Source organism: Neltuma alba, unplaced genomic scaffold, assembly GCF_004799145.2.
Source record: "Neltuma alba isolate B1F8T4 unplaced genomic scaffold, ASM479914v2 tig00012920_pilon, whole genome shotgun sequence".
NCBI classification, from domain to species: domain Eukaryota; kingdom Viridiplantae; phylum Streptophyta; class Magnoliopsida; order Fabales; family Fabaceae; genus Neltuma; species Neltuma alba.
The window spans coordinates 281551-299911 of NW_021637287.1; the positions used below are offsets into that span (position 1 = coordinate 281551).

At 36.3% G+C, this 18361-nt stretch overlaps 3 protein-coding genes across 7 annotated transcripts; all 3 read left to right on the plus strand.

The window, feature by feature from the left end:
* The first annotated feature begins 2314 nt into the window (after window positions 1-2314).
* LOC114732634 (uncharacterized) lies at window positions 2315-3928 on the plus strand. The gene is made up of 2 exons (XM_028919955.1): window positions 2315-2771; window positions 3049-3928. The coding sequence occupies exons 1-2, from the start codon at window positions 2343-2345 to the stop codon at window positions 3091-3093; spliced, it is 474 nt and encodes a 157-aa protein (XP_028775788.1). The 5' UTR covers window positions 2315-2342; the 3' UTR covers window positions 3094-3928.
* A 217-nt stretch (window positions 3929-4145) lies between these two features.
* Window positions 4146-9224, plus strand: LOC114732590 (DNA repair protein RAD51 homolog 4). Of its 5 annotated transcripts, none has more exons than XR_003739002.1 (10): window positions 4146-4368; window positions 4560-4639; window positions 4762-4877; window positions 5021-5102; window positions 5271-5408; window positions 5504-5617; window positions 5695-5785; window positions 7074-7144; window positions 7706-7878; window positions 8147-8223. XR_003739002.1 is itself a non-coding variant. In XM_028919888.1 (10 exons), exons 1-10 carry the CDS (start codon window positions 4281-4283, stop codon window positions 8991-8993), a joined length of 957 nt encoding a protein of 318 aa, XP_028775721.1. In that variant the 5' UTR covers window positions 4146-4280; the 3' UTR covers window positions 8994-9018. The 5 variants fall into 5 exon arrangements, 4 of the variants coding, with proteins under 4 accessions (XP_028775721.1, XP_028775719.1, XP_028775722.1 ...); XM_028919888.1 differs by lacking the exon at window positions 7706-7878 and adding an exon at window positions 8967-9018 and having other exon boundaries at window positions 8147-8296; XM_028919887.1 differs by lacking the exon at window positions 7706-7878 and adding an exon at window positions 9022-9224 and having other exon boundaries at window positions 4147-4368; window positions 8147-8296.
* Window positions 9225-15131: 5907 nt separating this feature from the next.
* LOC114732636 (licodione synthase-like) lies at window positions 15132-17817 on the plus strand. Its single transcript, XM_028919958.1, has 2 exons — window positions 15132-16099; window positions 16905-17817. The coding sequence occupies exons 1-2, from the start codon at window positions 15173-15175 to the stop codon at window positions 17556-17558; spliced, it is 1581 nt and encodes a 526-aa protein (XP_028775791.1). The 5' UTR covers window positions 15132-15172; the 3' UTR covers window positions 17559-17817.
* Window positions 17818-18361: the final 544 nt, after the last annotated feature.

An 18361-nucleotide genomic window follows, 5' to 3' on the forward strand; every position in this document is an offset into this window, starting at 1 on the left:
AGCTTATGGATCTTGGCTTTAAAGGACAGCAGTTTACCTAAAGTAATGGGAGATTGGAGGAGAATCATATTAAGGAAAGGATTGATAGGGCCTTGTGTAACATTGCATTCAGGGAAATCTTCCCTCGGTCACAGGTGTTCCATCTGGATCCAGTGGGATCTGACCATTGACCCTTACTGATAGACCTCTGTTTTGAAGCTGTGAAAACCCCTTGGTCCTTCAAATTTGAACAGATGTGGCTGTCCCATCCGAATTACAATGAAGTGGTTAGTAGGGGGTGGAATAGTAATTGGACCAGATTGGAAGATAGTGTTGATGAGATCGTTAGACGACTGAGGAAGTGTAGAAGAGAATTAATCGCCTGGAGTAAAATTGCCTTCCCAAATAATAGAAAGCTTGTCGATAACTTGTTGGAAAAGCTTTCTGAATGTCATGAGGGGAGTTTCACTGAAGAAGATAGAAGGAAGGTGGAGGAAATTGAAGACAATCTAGAAAAGATCTGGAAAAAGGAGGAGTTATATTGGTGGCAGAGGTCAAGAATTTCCTGGTTGCAAGCTGGAGATTCGAACTCAAAATTTTTTCATTTGTCTACTATCCAAAGAAGACAGAGGAATGCTGTGTTAAAAATTAAAAACTCAGATAGAGTTTGGTTGGAGGATGAAGTAGGAATCGCAGAGTGCTTCACCAACTTTTACAAAAATCTGTTTAAGGCATCTGAACCTAGAAACTTTGATAAAGTCCTACAGTATGTTGACGAATGCATTACTGAGGAGGAGAATAAAAGCTTAATGGCTGCAGTATCTAGAAGAGAAGTTTTTGAGGCAGTATTTCAATTAGGGGGGAACAAAGCGCCTGGGCCTAATGGATTTAGTGGGAGATTTTATTAGAGTTCCTGGGAGACGGTGAAGGAAGAAATTTGGTTGATGGTCAGGGACTTCTTTGAAGGAAAAGGTGATATTGCTGTCATTAACGAAACCAATGTGACGTTGATTCCAAAAGTAGACAGACCTGAGGATGTGAATCAGTTTAGACCTATTGGTCTATTCAACTTTGTCTATAAGGTAATCTCTAAGGTGTTGGCAAATAGGCTCAAGCCGTTTCTATCCAACTGCATTTCAAGAAACCAGGGAGCTTTTGTCCCAGGCAGATTAATTCATGATAATGTAATTATTGCTCATGAGGTATTTCACTTTTTGAGGAGAAGGAGGAATGGTGTGAGATGTGATTTTGCTTTGAAAATGGACATGAGCAAGGTTTATGATAGGGTGTAATGGGATTTTGTGGAAGCTACCCTTCTCAAATTCGATTTTAGTAGGGAGTGGATTAATCTGGTTATGAAATGCATATCTTCAATTAAACTCAACTTATGTCTTTCTGGTAGGAAAGTGGCAGAGATCAGTCCAGGAAGAGGCTTAAGGCAATGAGACCCCCTTTCCCCATATGTTTTCATCCTGGTTGTTGATGTTCTGTCGAGTATGATCAGGAAGAATGTGGAGATGGGTCTCTTAAGAGGTATTAAACTGTCAAACTCTTGCCCCATGCTAACACATAGTTTCTTTGCTGATGATGTACTATTCTTCATGGATGCTAAGGAATGTTATTGTAAGAAGTTAGCTCAGATTTTGGAAGATTATTGTTCTGTATCTGGACAGCAGGCAAATTTTGCTAAATCTGGAGTAGTTTTCTCAAAAAATACTCCTGGAGAAGTAAGGAGAAGAGTTTGCAATATTTTGAAGATTGAGGATATAGAAGAGCCGGGCAAGTACTTAGGAATTCCTAATGTATCGGGAAAACCAAAGAATCAGGCCCTTGCTTATATTAAGGATAGAGTTGGTAGGAAAATCAAAGGGTGGAGTAGTAAATTGTTGAGCTAGGCTGGAAGAGAAGTACTTATAAAATCAGTAATCAATGCTGTGCCTATGTATCCTATGTATTGCTTCAAGTTTCCCAAACAGACCTGCAGAGATCTGGACAGAATGATAGCGAATTTTTGGTGGAGTGAGGGGAAAGAGGGAAGGAAGATCCATTGGAAGGCATGGAGCTCTATGACCAGATCTAAGAAGGATGGAGGAATGGGATTCAGGGACTTTGAAGCAATGAATGATGCTTTATTGGCTAAAACAGCTTGGAGATTGATGAACAATGAAGAGGAAATGTGAGTAAAGGTGCTGAAGGGAGTTTATTACCCTAATACTCCATTTATGAATGCCAAAAAAGGCCATAAAGCATCTTGGCTATGGTCAAGCATTCTGGATGGTAGAAATTTGCTGAAGGATAATGCTTTCTGGAAAGTTGATGATGGGAAAAGGGTAAATGTGTGGTTTGATAGATGGATACCAGAGATGAAGAGAAGGTTAGCTGATATAGTGAATGTCCCGGAAGAAGCAAAAAAGTGGATGGTTTCTGATTTGATAATAGATGGCAGGTGGAATATGAGTAATCTGCAACCTTTGATTTCTGTTGAAATCTTACAAAAAATTTGTAGTATTGGATCTGATCATTTCCAAAGAAGGGATAAGCTTATTTGGGATAAAACAAGGAATGGACTTTATGTTGTGAAGAAAGGTTATGTGGAGGCAAGGTCAAGAAGAAATGTGATTGATGGTAGAGCGGGAAGCTCCTTCTCACTACCATATGATATATGGAACAAAGTGTGGAAATTGAGGGTGCTGCCTAAAATTAAAAACTTCATGTGGAGATGCTTGGTAGGTGCAGTACCAGTGAATGAAGCTTTGGTGAGAAGGAGATGCAGAACATCTGAATTATGCCTGGTATGTAAATCAGAAATAGAGACACTTGAACACACCCTTTTCTTATGTCCATGGGTAAAGTGTGTATGGTTTGCTTCTACATTAACCTGGAAGGTTGATAGTTTTAAATTCTAGAGTTTTGGTCTCTGGATAAAAAAGATTTTATATGATGATGTGTTGCTGAATGACTTCCAACTTGCTTATGTGGTGTGGATTATCTGGTTGATATGGAAGGAAAGAAATAGTGTAGTGTTTGAGTTCAAAGAACCTGATCCTATTAAGGTCGTGAATGCTGCAGATAAAGCAACAAGGGAGTTTTGGAGAGCAAAAGGGTGGCAGATAGATAGAGAAGAGGAGATGAAGAAAAAAGATCATTGTTCAATATGGCGCCCCCCAACTGCAGGTATGGTTAAAATTAATTGTGATGGCTCCTTTACCCCAAACATGGCTACTATCGGTTTAGTCTGTAGAAATGAAAATGGTTTGTTCCTATGGGGATTCGGTGAAGGAGTTAAGGCAGATTCGGCTTTTCTATCTGAAGTCCTTGTTGTTAGGAAAACTGTGCTTATTATCAAAGAGTTGAATCTGTCCCATGTTATAATTGAGATTGATTGCTCAGAAATCGTTTGGTGCTAGCAGAATAAATCAGTAGATTATGCTGTTTGGAATGGTAGATGGGAAATGCAAGAGGTAATTGAGGCCTTGAATGATTTGAGTGGTGTGGAAATTACTCTTGTTTCAAAGAAGAGTAATGAAGCAGCAGATTGTCTTGTTGTTAGTTGTAGAAAGGGAGTGTGCCCTTATGGGTGGGTTGATAAACCAACACCCCTCCTGGAGAAGGCTTTGGCCGTGGACCTGGAAAGGTGGGAATTATTCAAGGCTAGTGAAGGCACCTCTTGCAGAAGCCTAGATACCAGTATTGCTGCTTCAGGAGTATGTGACAGCTTTGAGAAATGTGGTATTGGCTGATTTGTTCTTGGCTTGTGCTCCCTTGCTTGTTCTTTCTGCTTGATGTCGGTGTTTTCTTTCTGTTTTGTTTTCTTGTTGCTGTTTTTTGTTTTGGTTTAGTTGTGTGATAGGTTGTACTCCTAGGACTTTTTGAGCGTTTTTCCTTTTGGGCCTTAAGTAGCTATTAGCGTGTGTATTTGATTGTTTGTGTTTTAATAAAATGGACTCCTGTTTTGGCCAAAATATATATATATATATATATATATAATGTTTCTATAGCCTATAAGCAGTACCAAAAGAGTAAGTCTTGTAAATCAAATATAAACAGTACCAGAAGAGTATCAACTCATTTTACTTTTTTATTAGTGCCAGCGGAGTACGTATTATAAATCAAAATCAACTCATGCTACTTTTTTGCCCATTGGGAGGATAGCACATTAGTCTTGTAAACCCACGACAAGAAAGCTCTCTGGTACTCATAGCGTACGCCCCTCAAAATTGATTCCCTGAATATAATCACTGAAATATTTTAGTGACCTCTGGATAACCATGGTAACTCCGTTGGTTTTGGGAGCATAGAAAATGGCGCCATTGAAGTCTCTGCAGCAAGAGTACCCGCTCGTTGATTCTGGCTTCCAAGCTTTTTGTGCTTCCCACGGCATTTTCTCGGGTACCTTTCATCTGTTTTCTTCTGCAATTTCCCAATGTATGCAGTACCTCTTACGAACTCTCTGGTGTTCCAATTTTCGTCAACGACTATTAGGATTATGGAAACCTAGTTCCATTTTTTATATATCCTCGTTGCTCCTTTCCACCCTGCAACGCTTTGGTAATTCATTCTCCATGTTTCCATCTTCTCAGTGGAAGACTTCCTCCTGTATGATGTTGATGTATTGATTTCTTCTGCGGATAAGCAGTCTACCTCGCAGAGACTAAAGCAGGCTAGCGTGCACTATTACTCCCCCCCCCCCCCCAACGAGGGGGTCAAATTCTTGTTATTGTTTATTTGTCTGCTTGCAAAAACTTTAAAAAAGTTTCAGGCTGTTTTACCTCGGGTATGTAGGGAATCAATCAACTCCTGTCTATCATAGATGCGTTGCATCGACCATTGTTGACTGGTCTGAATCTCCTTGAAGATTCTAAGCGGAATAAACATGCATTATCCACCGGATGTCAAGGGTATCTTCGGTGCAACTCTCGTTTTTTAGTACTGAGTCGTAGTAAATGTTGTTATTGGTTTATATAAACGGAGTGATGAGGGGGTTGAAACTAGGGCTGTAGAAATCACAAAATTATCTAGTGTTTCAACTTGTGTAATTCAGGATTGACGCATTGCTTGGAGGTGGATTGCGCCTAGGACAAGTAACTGAACTTGTTGGACCATCTTCATCTGGAAAAACACAAGTAAGAACCAATGACTGTGTTTGCTATGAAACCACATGCTTTGACCTCCTCCTATTTTGATCATGATTCTACTTTAGCATGGAACTGATTTCCTCAATATAATATTAATTGCTATCTTCCGTTTCATCATGTTTGTTCTGATACAGAGTATTTAATCTTTAATTGTAGGCTTGCCTGCAGTTTGCCACAACTGCTGCAACGAAGCATATAGGTTTTGTCATATACTTGGATACATGCAATGCCTTTTCGCCCCAGCGCATTGCCCATTACGCTGGTCAGTCCTCTGGTCCTGTCTCTAACGATCAGGTTACTATGTGTCAACTTTTTTGTACAATGTTCACTTTATTAACTGTCCTAAAAGCACATGTTCATTTATTTGTTCTTCTTATCTCCTATTTTAGGCTGATCACAAACCTCTTCAGCAAGTACTGGACAGAATAATCTGTTATTCAGTGTTCAACATTTTTCAAATGTTTGATTTGTTGCATCAGCTGGAAATCAATCTGAGATCTCAGGTTCTCAACTTCTCGTTAATGTTGGTTGTTTTTGTATTTCCTTCTGTCAAATAAATGGCTACTGTATCTTCGTACAGATGTTCAAATCAGATTGTCAAGTTCGGTTGCTTATTGTTGATTCAGTTTCTTCACTGATTACCCCCATCCTGGGGGGAAGTGGTCCTCAGGGTATGCTAATTGTTTGATTTCTGTATTTCATGATATGCTAGCTAATACTTCTTTTTCAAATGATGTTACATTTATCTTTTTACCGCCCTTTTATTTGTCTGCTTGACTTTCCGGCGTGCTTATATGGTGACTTCAGAGAGATACTCTTAATTATTTGACAAATAAGTAAAGAACCATAAGAGTCTTACTTTCATAATCTAGCGTCAATCTTCATTAACTGGGACTCTTGAGAGTTTTTCTGTGAATAACGCTATCTTGAATGTTTAGTTCAGGTTATATTTTACAAAGCTGTGCAGTTTCTGTCTATCTTCATTCTTCAGGCATCTCTCTCTTACGTTGTTTATTTCCTTAATAATCTGTTATAATTTCAATCTCCTAAGTTGATTGGTGGTTGATTAGCCCTCTATATGTTGAGGGGGATGGAAGATGTGAGTAGCATGCAGCTCTTGAGTTACATGTTATGTGCCTGCAAAGCAGTTTAAAAGAATTAACTCATCATATTATGCTATATAGAAGATCAACATCAAAACTATATTATGCCTTATATTACTTGGTTTCCATGGGTAAAATGTTTCCATGGTTCAGCCATTTTGTCAATATTTTTGTGTTTATACTTGGAATCCTTGGCAAGATTTGGGTTTTTCCAGGAATTGATCAAGCTTTGTTGATTCTGCATAATCAGTTGGCAAGATATAAAGATGGCAGATGGCAGACTGGAAGTATGCCATTTTTTCTGTGATTTGGTATATTTGGTTGGAAAGGAATGCCAAGATTTTTCAAGTTGTCTTGGACATATGGAAAGGGGTAGCATAGCTTGCTTCCTTTTGATGTTCTGTCTATGGTTGTTTCAAGGGAGTCTCTTTGATTAGTATGAATTGATATTTTCAACTTATCTTTTAATAAAAAATTTTGGGGACCTAACCTTCATTAAATTAAAGTTTTGGGACCTAACTGTCATTCTCCCTTATAATTTTCATCCAATCTCATAAAGCTTTTTTACCCAATCCAAAAAGGGAAATAAAAACTGAGACTTTAAATGGCCCTTTGAGATGGATGGATTGGAAGTTTAATGAGGAGCTTGGTTGTCTGGATAAGCTATCTCTAGGATCTGTTCTTTCTTATTCTGTTTTGTTCTCATCAGCTGTATATCATCCTTTCGCTCCACATCTAGAATTATCCATGCATAATCTTCTTTTTTTTCTTTTTTTTTTCCAAGTTGTGAATTTCCATGCTAAAAGGATCAATTACCAGTTAACTTCAGAAGTTTACATTTTATGGATGATTTCAGGACACGCTTTGATGATATCTGTTGGGTTTTTACTAAAGAAGTTAGCACATGAGCATAATCTAGCTGTGTTGGTAAGTGCTGCTTCTTTTCTCTTTTATTCCCGCCAGGTGATAATCCTAGTTTTTTTTTATTATTAAATGGGATTTGTCCAGTAAAAACATTTGTAGGCGTAGCTGTATAGTTGGATTCTTTTTCTTTTTCTTCTCTCTTGGAAGGGGTGAGGGTTTTCAGTCTGATGTATAAGTGTAACTGTCCATTTGATAGTTTGATAAAAACTTTGACCTTATTTTTGTACTAGGGACGACTTCCTCTTTGAGACTTCGTTGTCAAGGAACTGGACTGTGTCTCAAATAAACACAGTCATAGGAAGCATGCCTCTGTCTCAAATAAACACATAGTCATAGGAAGCATGCTGCTGAACCTTATGCTTTTCTGTTGTACTTCTTTCTTGTATCTCCTTCATTCTTTGTTATATATGGTGAAATTGGTGTCAATTTTAGGCTTGATCTCAGTTAGAGTAAGTAACTCGTATAAAATTGTTTGCTGCATTCCGATGCTTGGAGCAATAGACTTCATCTGTTCAGAAGTCCATGTCGAGAACATGCCTTTAAGTTCTCTCTGTTTGTTGTCAGATCATTTATCATTCGTTGTTTGCTTTTCTAGGCAGCCATCAATGTCCCATGCAGTCTGTGTTTTTATCACTTTCCGTCAAATAACTGTCAACCACTGAAGTACTCTTTTGGCCACAAGCATGTCCAACTCAGTTGTTGAATTCTTCCAAGTTTGTGCCAAATGTGAATGTTAGGTGAAGAATAACATGATACTAAGTACTGTTCTTTGCAGTTTATTATATAGAAAATATTTCAGAAAATTACGACTATTCTGTGGAATTGGCTGAGCTAGCAGTAGGAAAGAAGGAGTGGGGTGGGGAGCGATAAGAGCCGGACAACGGTTGAATGCGTCTCAACTCTATCTTAGAAAAATATCTTTAAACTTAAGCCTTTAATTTGTGGTGATCTGGCTTGGCATCTATAAGCCATTCAAATAATAAATTCAGCGGATCTGTTGTGTAGGTGACAAATCACATGGTGGGGGGAGACTCTGGTACTAGCAAGCCAGCACTGGGAGAGAGTTGGAAGACTGTGCCACATGTACGAATTTTGCTTTCTCGCGATCGGGAGAGCAATATATGCACTTTTTCAATTATAAAACATCCATCCATGGTATGTCCCTCTGTCAGAAAATTTCTTGATGGCGTTATCGGACTCTTTTTTCTAGCTTTTGTGTTCACTCTACATTTTACACCTATCTGTTGATTTATCGGACGGGGAGGGACCCCGTTTATTTGATAAGGGGGCGCCCCTCTCAAAAAAGAATTCTTGTATTTGTATTGTCTATGTGTTTATTATCTCCCCATGCCCACAATAATAATGATAATGTAATAATCCACCCACCCGAAACTCTCAGCATGTTAGAACTCTGAAATGAATGCCAAGGCATGTGTTGCAATCTCAACCAACCATGGCTTGTCCATCTAATTTCAACCTATAAAACCATTATTCACTGAGCACATGTAGATGTCCCCTTAATTCCCGTGTCACGTGTTAGAGCAATTAAACGAAGTTTCTGAATAGGAAAAAAAAATAAACAAAGTATTTTAAGCATGGTTTAATTGTTCGTAATAAAATAACTTTTTTCTTTGAATAAAGTCATTTAATATTATTTTTAAGGTATAATAATTTTATTTTATATGTCTAACTATAATTTTCCCCATCCCCAGAAATTTTTTTTTTTGGGGTTTCATCCCTCTACCGGATTGCTGCAACTTCTCCATGTGAAGAGGCAGTCTTCTTCTATTCATCCTTTTCACCCATTTATCGTATTCTTTTTCAGCTGGAACTGAACCAGCGGGGAAATTGATGTGTCTAATCTTCCCATTCTGTTTCAGGCTTCTGGTCGGGCTGCAAGTTGTCCTTTTTGGGACCGTTAGTATGGTCGACTCAGAATTACATATGCTTTTAATACAAGAACATTAGAATGGGTATATTACGGTGTGTAATTTATCATCATGTTGTAGGTAAAATATGTCAATTTGTCACCCCAAAGCAAGATTTATGTTGCGTGATTTATTCATGGGGTTTCGCGCCCCCTTTTATTATTATGTTTAAGAGCGAGCAGGTGCAGTGAAATCGATGATGGGCCGAGTATGTGCAGGTAATGGTGGGCGCCATTGATGACGTTGGGCCATCCATAGATATCCGAATGGCTGGAAGAGCCTAATTTCAGGGCCCAAGTGTTCCTGAAGCCTAGTAATAGTATTTTTGAGTCCCGATATTATTTCATTCGATGAAGAAAGGAAAAAGCGTCCGCAATAATTGCTGCCCTGGTTAGAAAATTATTTTGATTCTAAATTGTGCCTCTTGTTTCTTTAGGTGATATACATTTAATTTCTTTGAAAATAAAAATAACATTCAGGTAGCGTGTCCGTAAGCAATAGTGGCTGAATATCTTAAATTACTTTTAAAATTTAAATGTAACTAAATATAGTGTGTATTGCGCAAGAATTTAAATGAGTTTTATTTTATTTTTAATTTATATTTAGTTTTATTTGATACTAATCTGAGTTTTATTGTGGAGTATTAGGTTGAACTATGGCAAGGGCATTATTAATTAATGTTAGTTATATATGGAGAGAGAGAGGGGAATGAACTTGACGTGGATCGCAGCTCATGAAAAGCATCATATTCATAATCGTAGAATCTAATTATGATATGGTCATACTTGTAAGGAGTATAACTTTCAAACTTCAATAGCCGAAAAGAAAGTCAACTTTAAAACCAACCACGATCTCTTCTGGACTGGAGGATTCACCTTTGAAGACTGAACTAGCGCTCCAGGTTTATTTTTATCGATTGACTTGGGGCGGGCGGTGCCTGTTTGTATAATTATAGACGCCATGGTATTTGGTAGGCCTGGTCCTTTTAGTACAACTGGGAGACCATTCCAATTAAAATCTTGTGAATTACTCCTATTGCTAATAATCTAATTAATGAATTTGAGTATATTAAGAATATTAGTAAATTGATTAATATAATATATTTATTCTAAACACTCTAAGGCCTAAGCATCTTCTTGAGTTTCCCCTCTCTTCCTCTCCTGTTTGATTATTATTGAGAGAATATCAATAAGGTTAATTTAAAAAAAAATTAATAAATATTTAAAACAGGTCTTATATATAGAATCAACATGAACTCCCTAATCAGGTACATATCAAGGACTGGAGGAGTAATATACTTCTCTGATTTTACTTATGAGACAAAAAAAATTTTATTCTATTTACAAACCACATTATTAAATTTTCATTATAAATATATTATCTTAACTGTCATTTATCAAGTAAGGTCACAAAAATTGTTAAATTTTAAAGTATTGTTAACTATGTTTGAAATTACTTTATTCTAATAAAATATGTTGGAAGTAATTTATAAATAAAATTAAAAAAACTAAAATCATCTATTAAGTTTATTATTTACTATTTATCTACACGTGTTATTTTTCAAATATTATCCCTGCTCTCCCTTTTTTTCACTAAGTGCTTTTAAAATCAGAATTTGAATTTAAACATATCTGTAAGGTAAGGAAAGAAGTCTTGTATGTACGATTTCTCACATCACTCTCTTTATTATCTTATTTATCTAAGCTCAAATATTATATCCGCAATAATTTGTATGTATTGTATCCTGCCGCGTTATATGTACTTTTTATAATTGTTTGAAATATGCTATTTATGAGTCCAAAAAAAGAAATATGCTATTTAGGTGCAGATGAGCTGGACCAAGAAAGTCAAGGAAAATAAATATCTTGAAACCACCTAACGCACCATTTTCAGCATCCATGTTTAAATTTTTTAACATGATATGAATCGTCAACGTTGAATGTTTCCCTGAAGCGGTAGGTATACGCTCATCTATCATTTCTGTAGTGTGTGTTTATAAATCACTATCAATATATTTTATCAAAAATAAAAAAAATTATAAATCTCATTAACCCACCTTAAAATTTAATAAATTTTCAATTTTATTTTTATTTAATAAATAGATAATAAAATAGTACATTAATATTAAAAATTTAATTATATAACTTATAAATGTGATCAAAGATGTCTCCATAAACATATGAAAGGGATTTTTTTTTTGGGGTAAGGGGGAATGCTGCAGCCTGCAGGCGGACGCGTTCCACAGGGCAACTTTAACGGAGTTTGACCTGTCTCCCCCTTTCCCACTTTTACTACTATTACTATTTGGAATCAGCTTGAGGCATTAATAATTTTTAATTTACGAGCGGTCCCCAAACTACAAAAGGCACTTTGTTTTTCTGCAGACAAAAGTAATTCTGTTCAAAATATTATTGGGCATTAAATATAAGTAAGAAAAATTACAAATAAAGATCTTCTAATATAAAATTGTGATTTGAGACTCTAAATTTGAAAAATAAAAAATAAGACCGGGTCCCACTTTCGAAAATATGACATGTGGGTGAAATGTTCGAAACGTCCTTCAATCAAGTTGTGATTTGATTTACTAAAGCTGTTATTCGCTAAAATAAACTTGTCATTTTCCATAGTCAACTTGTCATTTGGCATACTCTCAGTCAAGCTGTGATTTGGTCTACTGAAATTAAAGTTGTTATTCGTTAAAATAAACTTGTCATTTCCTATAATTAACTTGTCATTTGGATGAGGGGTATTTCAGACACTTTACCACGATTTTATATTTGTGAAACCAAGTCCTTATTTGCTATTTTCTAAGATGAGGGTCCCAAATCACAATTTTATATATTGAGATTTTTATTTGCAATTTTCTCACATGAGTATTTTTTTAGCAGGAATTGGAATCTTAATTAGTCACGTTATTAAAAAAAAGAAACCAACTCCTCCTATTAAATCTAATTTTATTAGTAACTAAGGGTACCTTTGATGCCAAGTACGAAAATTCAAAAGGTTTTTTTTTTTTTTTGCGATATGGACTTTTCAAATGGTTTTTAAACGCGCCCCTGACATATTCAAACAAGGTTAAGTGAAAGTAACGTCGTTAATAGTGCTATTGGCTTTTTAAAAGTGATAATCAAACATATCCTATTCCTTTAATTTTATCTCGCCTTATAAGGTTTCGCGTATTAATCACTCTTTGACAGCCTCCCTGGTCAAAAAAAAAAAAAAATCGCTCTTTGACGGCCTCGAAGCCTCGCTTGTATTGTAAACATTGTTATCTACTGCACATTTCGACTGATATACTGGCATCAAAAAAAATAAGAGGGTTTCCTTGCCTTTTCTTATTGAGGCCCCTTTGATTAAATTATTTGAAAAATCCTAAATATAAGATTTAGTTTATAGTGTAATTTGTATTCTAAAGTACATCTTATATTATTTTTTATCTTTAATATAAGAATTAGTTTGGCATTTAATTTAGTTTTAAATATGAGACCCCAAGCCATTTTATCTTTCATATTTATCTATTTTTTTCAAAATAGTCATTGTAGTAGTTGCATGTGTTAGATGTTTAATCAAATGTTAGTCATAACTAATATACCTGATCAGTAAAGATATTTTAAGGAAGACAGCACTTATTTATCACAAATAATTAATTTAACTAATTTTATTAATATATTTTAACTAATTAACTAACTCTTGTACTAAAAACTAAATATAATATCTAGGATTAGATGTAGTGGCATAAGAACAGTGTGGATCACGTCATGCTACACTTCTTGTCTTTTTTTTTTTTTTCCAAGTCAATTTTACTAATTCATGCGGCTAAGAACTTCATGTGTGACGCAAAGGGACATTAAAAATTAATAGAAATAAGGTGAGGTGAAACGTAAATATAAGCTGAGAGTTTAAATCCTTCTAATAAAACAAAATTTAAATATTGAGTAAGTATTGAAAAATAGCATTATTCAAGATTTTTTTAAAAAAACTACTTAAATAACTATTCATTTACAGTAATTCCACATAATTTATTTTATGATTTTTTGTATATATTAAGAATATAAGCAACTGTAATTCATGTAAACTAAATTTTTATTTCATCAAAGGTCTCTCCCCCGCGCTTTTTATTACAGGTCCCACATTTACCACTCTGCTTTTTGTACAGTAAGTCCCGCCCGGCCTTTTTACCGTAGGCCCCACATTATTTGATACAATTGATTGCACATCAATGCGACGTGATGAAAACTAATTCGTGCATGAAAACTATTCGTGAGTTTTAGCCCGATCATGTTCAATAATCAATATTTTATAATTCAAGATTTAGGTTTAATAAAATAAAAAATAACTATATTGATTTTGTCATTTAAAAATTCCATGTAATTTTCATATATTTTTATTGTCAGGTTATCCAATTATAAATTGTCTTCCACGTTTAAATCATCTACCTCAGCACCTTCTCTCGCACCCACCCACCCTTAGCCATTCTTCGCAGTGAAAGCGATAATTAATGTGTTTTTAAAAAGGCTTAGAAGGAGTTTAAAACTTTAATTTGGTTTCATGTCACCACAAGAGACAATAAAAGTTTAAATTAATACCAGAGATTCTTATGATGACCATTCAATTTGGCTTAACAACTTTTTTTTTTTTTTGGGATCCACCAACTTCCAGGCTCTTGCGTACGCGCTACACTCTTCCGTTTCATTTTTAAATTTTGTACATTTCTTCTTTTTTTTTTTGTTTTCTAAAAAAAATATTTTTCTACCGATACTTTCTTTTGAATAAATCTTTACTGCTGCTATTATAATTATTCGAAGGAGACACAACATGGTGGTGAAGTATGCGTATAATGGGATTACATAGTAATACACACACAAATGCACACGTGCCAAAAAGGAAAGTAAAGAAAGAAAGTGATACAAAATTAACTTAAATATGTGCATTTTTTACTATTGCGGCAAACACTAAAAGCTTAAGGTTACAGCATGTAGGATTGAATCTACATATAGAGGAACTTCTATGTTACAAGATCATGAGGTTATTAACTTAAATACATGCATATTTAGAGGAGATTGGGTGGCAGCTATATTTTATGAAGAAACAATTGGCCCTGTAAAGTGACTGCAATAAGATAGAAGCATTTGTTAATTAATCTAAATCCAAATTGAAAATAATTTTCTGCATAAAAGTCTAAAATAGGATTCTGGAAAGGAAAAGAAAAACTGTCTTTAATGTGCTAAAATGATATTATAGCTTTAAAATTATCTACAGAAAATAAGTTTTGGAAAAAAATTAAAAATATATACTAACATCTTGAAAACTAAGTATTAATTAATTTGTATTCATGAATCAAAACTAGGAATCTGCAAACGACGACCATAACATGCATGTGCGTTACCGATGATTAAGCATGATCAAACGAATGTATATAGAAGACCGTCAAAAGTGGGGGCACCCCCTGTTTTTCCCGAACCAAGAGAAAATTAATAATTAATTAGATATAAAGCAACATCTAATATTAAATCAATTATTGCACTCTACATATACAAATATGTATTGGAAAGAACTAGTTAATGTGAACCCTTACCTTTCACACAGGGCCAAGGTAAATAAACAGCACAATGTTTATAGATTTTATGTAAAAATATATATATATATATATATAGAGAGAGAGAGATCAAGGTTGGTGAGAATGCTTGCCAAGGGAAAGAAGTCTGACCTGTACGCATTTGATTAGCAATCTTTTTGGACCTCATTGTGGTCAACCTCATCATCCATACCCTCATGTGAAATAATACTCTGGCTCCACAACACATATGCTTTCTAAAAGGACACCCATATATGCGAAGCAAGTTGGAGGCGGGCAGGCGGGAATATTATATTCTATGTCAATGCTCTTTTGGAAAAAATATCAATACTATTTATTTACATCATTATATTCTTCATTACTATTTACTACCAACCCGGCCCCTCGTAGTAATAAGTAATCAGCCGATCAATCAACCAATAACAAGGCATTTTCACTTCCCTACTGCGTGCGCGTGTGTCTATATATAGGCTTGCCAAAACTCATCAAAGCCATTCATTACCATTTCTGTTCTTGCCTGAATTAAAGATGGTGTCTCAACTTGTGTTACTAGGTTTGATCCTTGCCGCCTCAGTTTGGCTTCTTTCTAAGAGAAAGAGCAACAAGTCGAAGCAGAGGCCGAGCCTTCCGCCGGGCCCGGTGGCTCTGCCCCTTGTCGGCCACCTTCACCTCCTGAAGCCTCTGGTTCACCAGGCCTTGCGTGACCTTCAGGCAAAATATGGCCCTCTCATGCACCTTAGGCTCGGCTACGCCAACATGGTCGTCGCCAGCACTCCTGAACTAGCCAAAGAGCTCCTCAAAACCCACGAGCTCTCTTACTCTTCTCGTAAGATGAACATCGCCATCAACCTCGTAACCTACGACAACGCTACCTTTGCCTTCGCTCCCTACGACACTTACTGGAAATTCATCAAGAAGCTGAGCACCACGGAGCTGTTGGGAGCCCGAACCATCCGGCAGTTTCTTCCGAGTCGGACCCGCGAGATACACTGCTTCATTAAGGATCTCATGGATAAATCCATGGCTCGACACAGCGTCAACCTCACCCAAGAACTCCTCAAGCTCTCCAACAACATCATATCGCAGATGATGCTGAGCATCAAGAGCTCCGGCACTGACAGCCAGGCCGAGGAGGCTCGGAATCTGGTCCGGGAGGTGACGCAGATGTTCGGAGAGTTTAACGTAGCTGATTTTATTTCAATCTGCAAGAACTTGGATGTTCAGGGCCTCAAGAAGAGAGCCATGGACTTGCACAAGAGATACGACGCGTTCTTGGAAAGGATCATCTCCGCTCGCGAGGAGCTTCGAAGGCAACGAAAAGCTCCTGCAAAGGCAGAGGACGCCCAAGACGGTGAAGAGAAAGTCAGGGACTTTCTTGACATTTTGCTCGATGTCGCCGAGGATAAGAATTCTGAGGTTTCTTTAACCAGGAACCACATCAAGTCATTAATTTTGGTGAGTACGCGTATGCGTCCTATCCATGTTGGTAAAGAAAACTACTGACCTGCTATTAATATAAGAAATAATTTGATTTTTAATTAATTTTAAATATAAAATTTTAATTCACTTTATTTTTTAAATTTATTTATTTATTTTAAAATTGTCTTTGTAGTAATTGTATATGTTACATATTTAATCAAATCAAATAACACTTAATTAGAAAGAATGTTTTAGGTAAACAACACATATTTATTACAAATAACTAGTTTAACTAATTTTTTTAATCTACTCAAATTAATTAATTAACTCTTATATTAAGGACTAAAGATAATATATCTTATGCCCCAGTATAAATTATATTTTAATTTTTAAAATCCAAAATATAAGTCAACTCTATATTATTACATGCTTTTTTTACAAATATCTTTACTTATTATATAATATTAAATATTTGTTTTGGGGACTAACAAGCAACGAGAGAAAAACATTAATTATCATGGTTGAATTCGGGGGAAAAATCAAATTGAAACACATAGTTAGTTAACTTAACCAACTTTCTTAATATATATGAAATAGATATTTGTATGAGAAGCATATAATATAATATTATATATATGTATGTATATGTTCTTTTACCTTTTTTTACTTTGGTTGAAAATATTTTGATGATATGATTATCAGGTCACTAGCGAAGGTTCCTTGAACCTTGCTAATTAATCAGAAGCTTTTTCCTTTGTTCTCGTTTAGCACGATGATAATTATGAATTAGTGCATACATACCTAACATTTTTAAATTGTACTGTGGTGGTTGGAAATAAAGGATTACTTCACGGCGGCAACGGACACAACGGCGATAACTGTGGAATGGACAATTTCAGAGCTCATAAACAACCCAAAAGTGCTGAAGAAAGCACAAGAGGAAGTAGACAGAGTGACAGAGCACAAGAGACTAATAAGCGAAGCAGATATCCCAAACCTTCCATATATTAACGCCATAATAAAAGAAAACATGAGGCTTCATCCTCCTATTACTATGATCACCAGGAAGGGAGTCCAAGACTGTGTGGTGAGTGGCTACTTGATCCCCAAGGGAACCATCACGTGCGTCAACATTTGGGCTATGGGAAGAGACCCCAACATATGGGAAAGTCCCTTAGAGTTCAGACCAGAGAGGTTCTTGGAGGGAAAAGAGGGTGGGCTGGACATCAAAGGCCATCACTACGAGTTATTGCCTTTTGGTTCGGGCAGAAGGGGCTGCCCCGGTCAGCCTCTCGCCATGCAGGAACTGCCCGTCGTCATCGGAGCCCTGGTTCAGTGCTTCACATGGAAGCCCCTGGATTCACAAGGGAAGATCATAGGCGACGGCAAGACCATTGATATGGATGAACGCCCAGGATTGACTGCTCCCAGAGCCAATGATCTATCGTGTATTCCAGTTGCGAGATTGAACCCCGTTCCTTTTCTTCACGTGTGAGTCACGGGATCATGCCACGCGCTAGCTCTTTAGGACGCTTCACGTAGTGCTTTTTGCTTCTTTTTTATTTTGGCCTTTTGCTTTGATCAATATATAAGTCAGCCCGTTTGGTTGACCAGGCCACAAGGCTGGCGCTGATATATACTTTGTTTTATTGATATGTTTATAGAACTTGGCGTGTTGTAATTAAAAAGCCATAGTAGTGAATGTCTATCCGTTCCAATAAAGCGATTATACAAATAAGAAGAATATTTTATTACTTATCGCATGCAGCGTGGCTCCACGATAGGTGCTCTAGGGCCACATGCTTGCTCTTGCTTTGTAGTTGGGCGTCCACCATTTGAAAAGCAGTCTGTAGTATTTCTGTTTTAATTAATATCCATATCCTAACCCTTCTCATAGGAGGCAAAACTCATTCACATTCAAACACGCCAGTACGAATAAGAGGGCTGGGGTGCAGCGTATGGTATTTAATGAAGATGATTCGGGTAAATTCCCCGGACTGAGATTAATAATTCGCGCCAATACCACCGAATGTTCAGAAGTATCTGAGGACAAGCTAGCTAGCTATCAGACCGCACATAAGAGCACGCTTTATTTTGTGGATATTAACCAACCCTACTTTACCGACAATATAATTTTTGTTATGGCCAGATTATGGTTGCTTGCTTACCACTTGTACATGGCATTAAGTGTGATTAGCTGATTAATTTGAATATTTAGACACCATATTAAAAGCCAAAAACGTTCGTATGCAGCCATCGATCAGTTTATATCATAGAATAATCACTTTTTTGGCCACC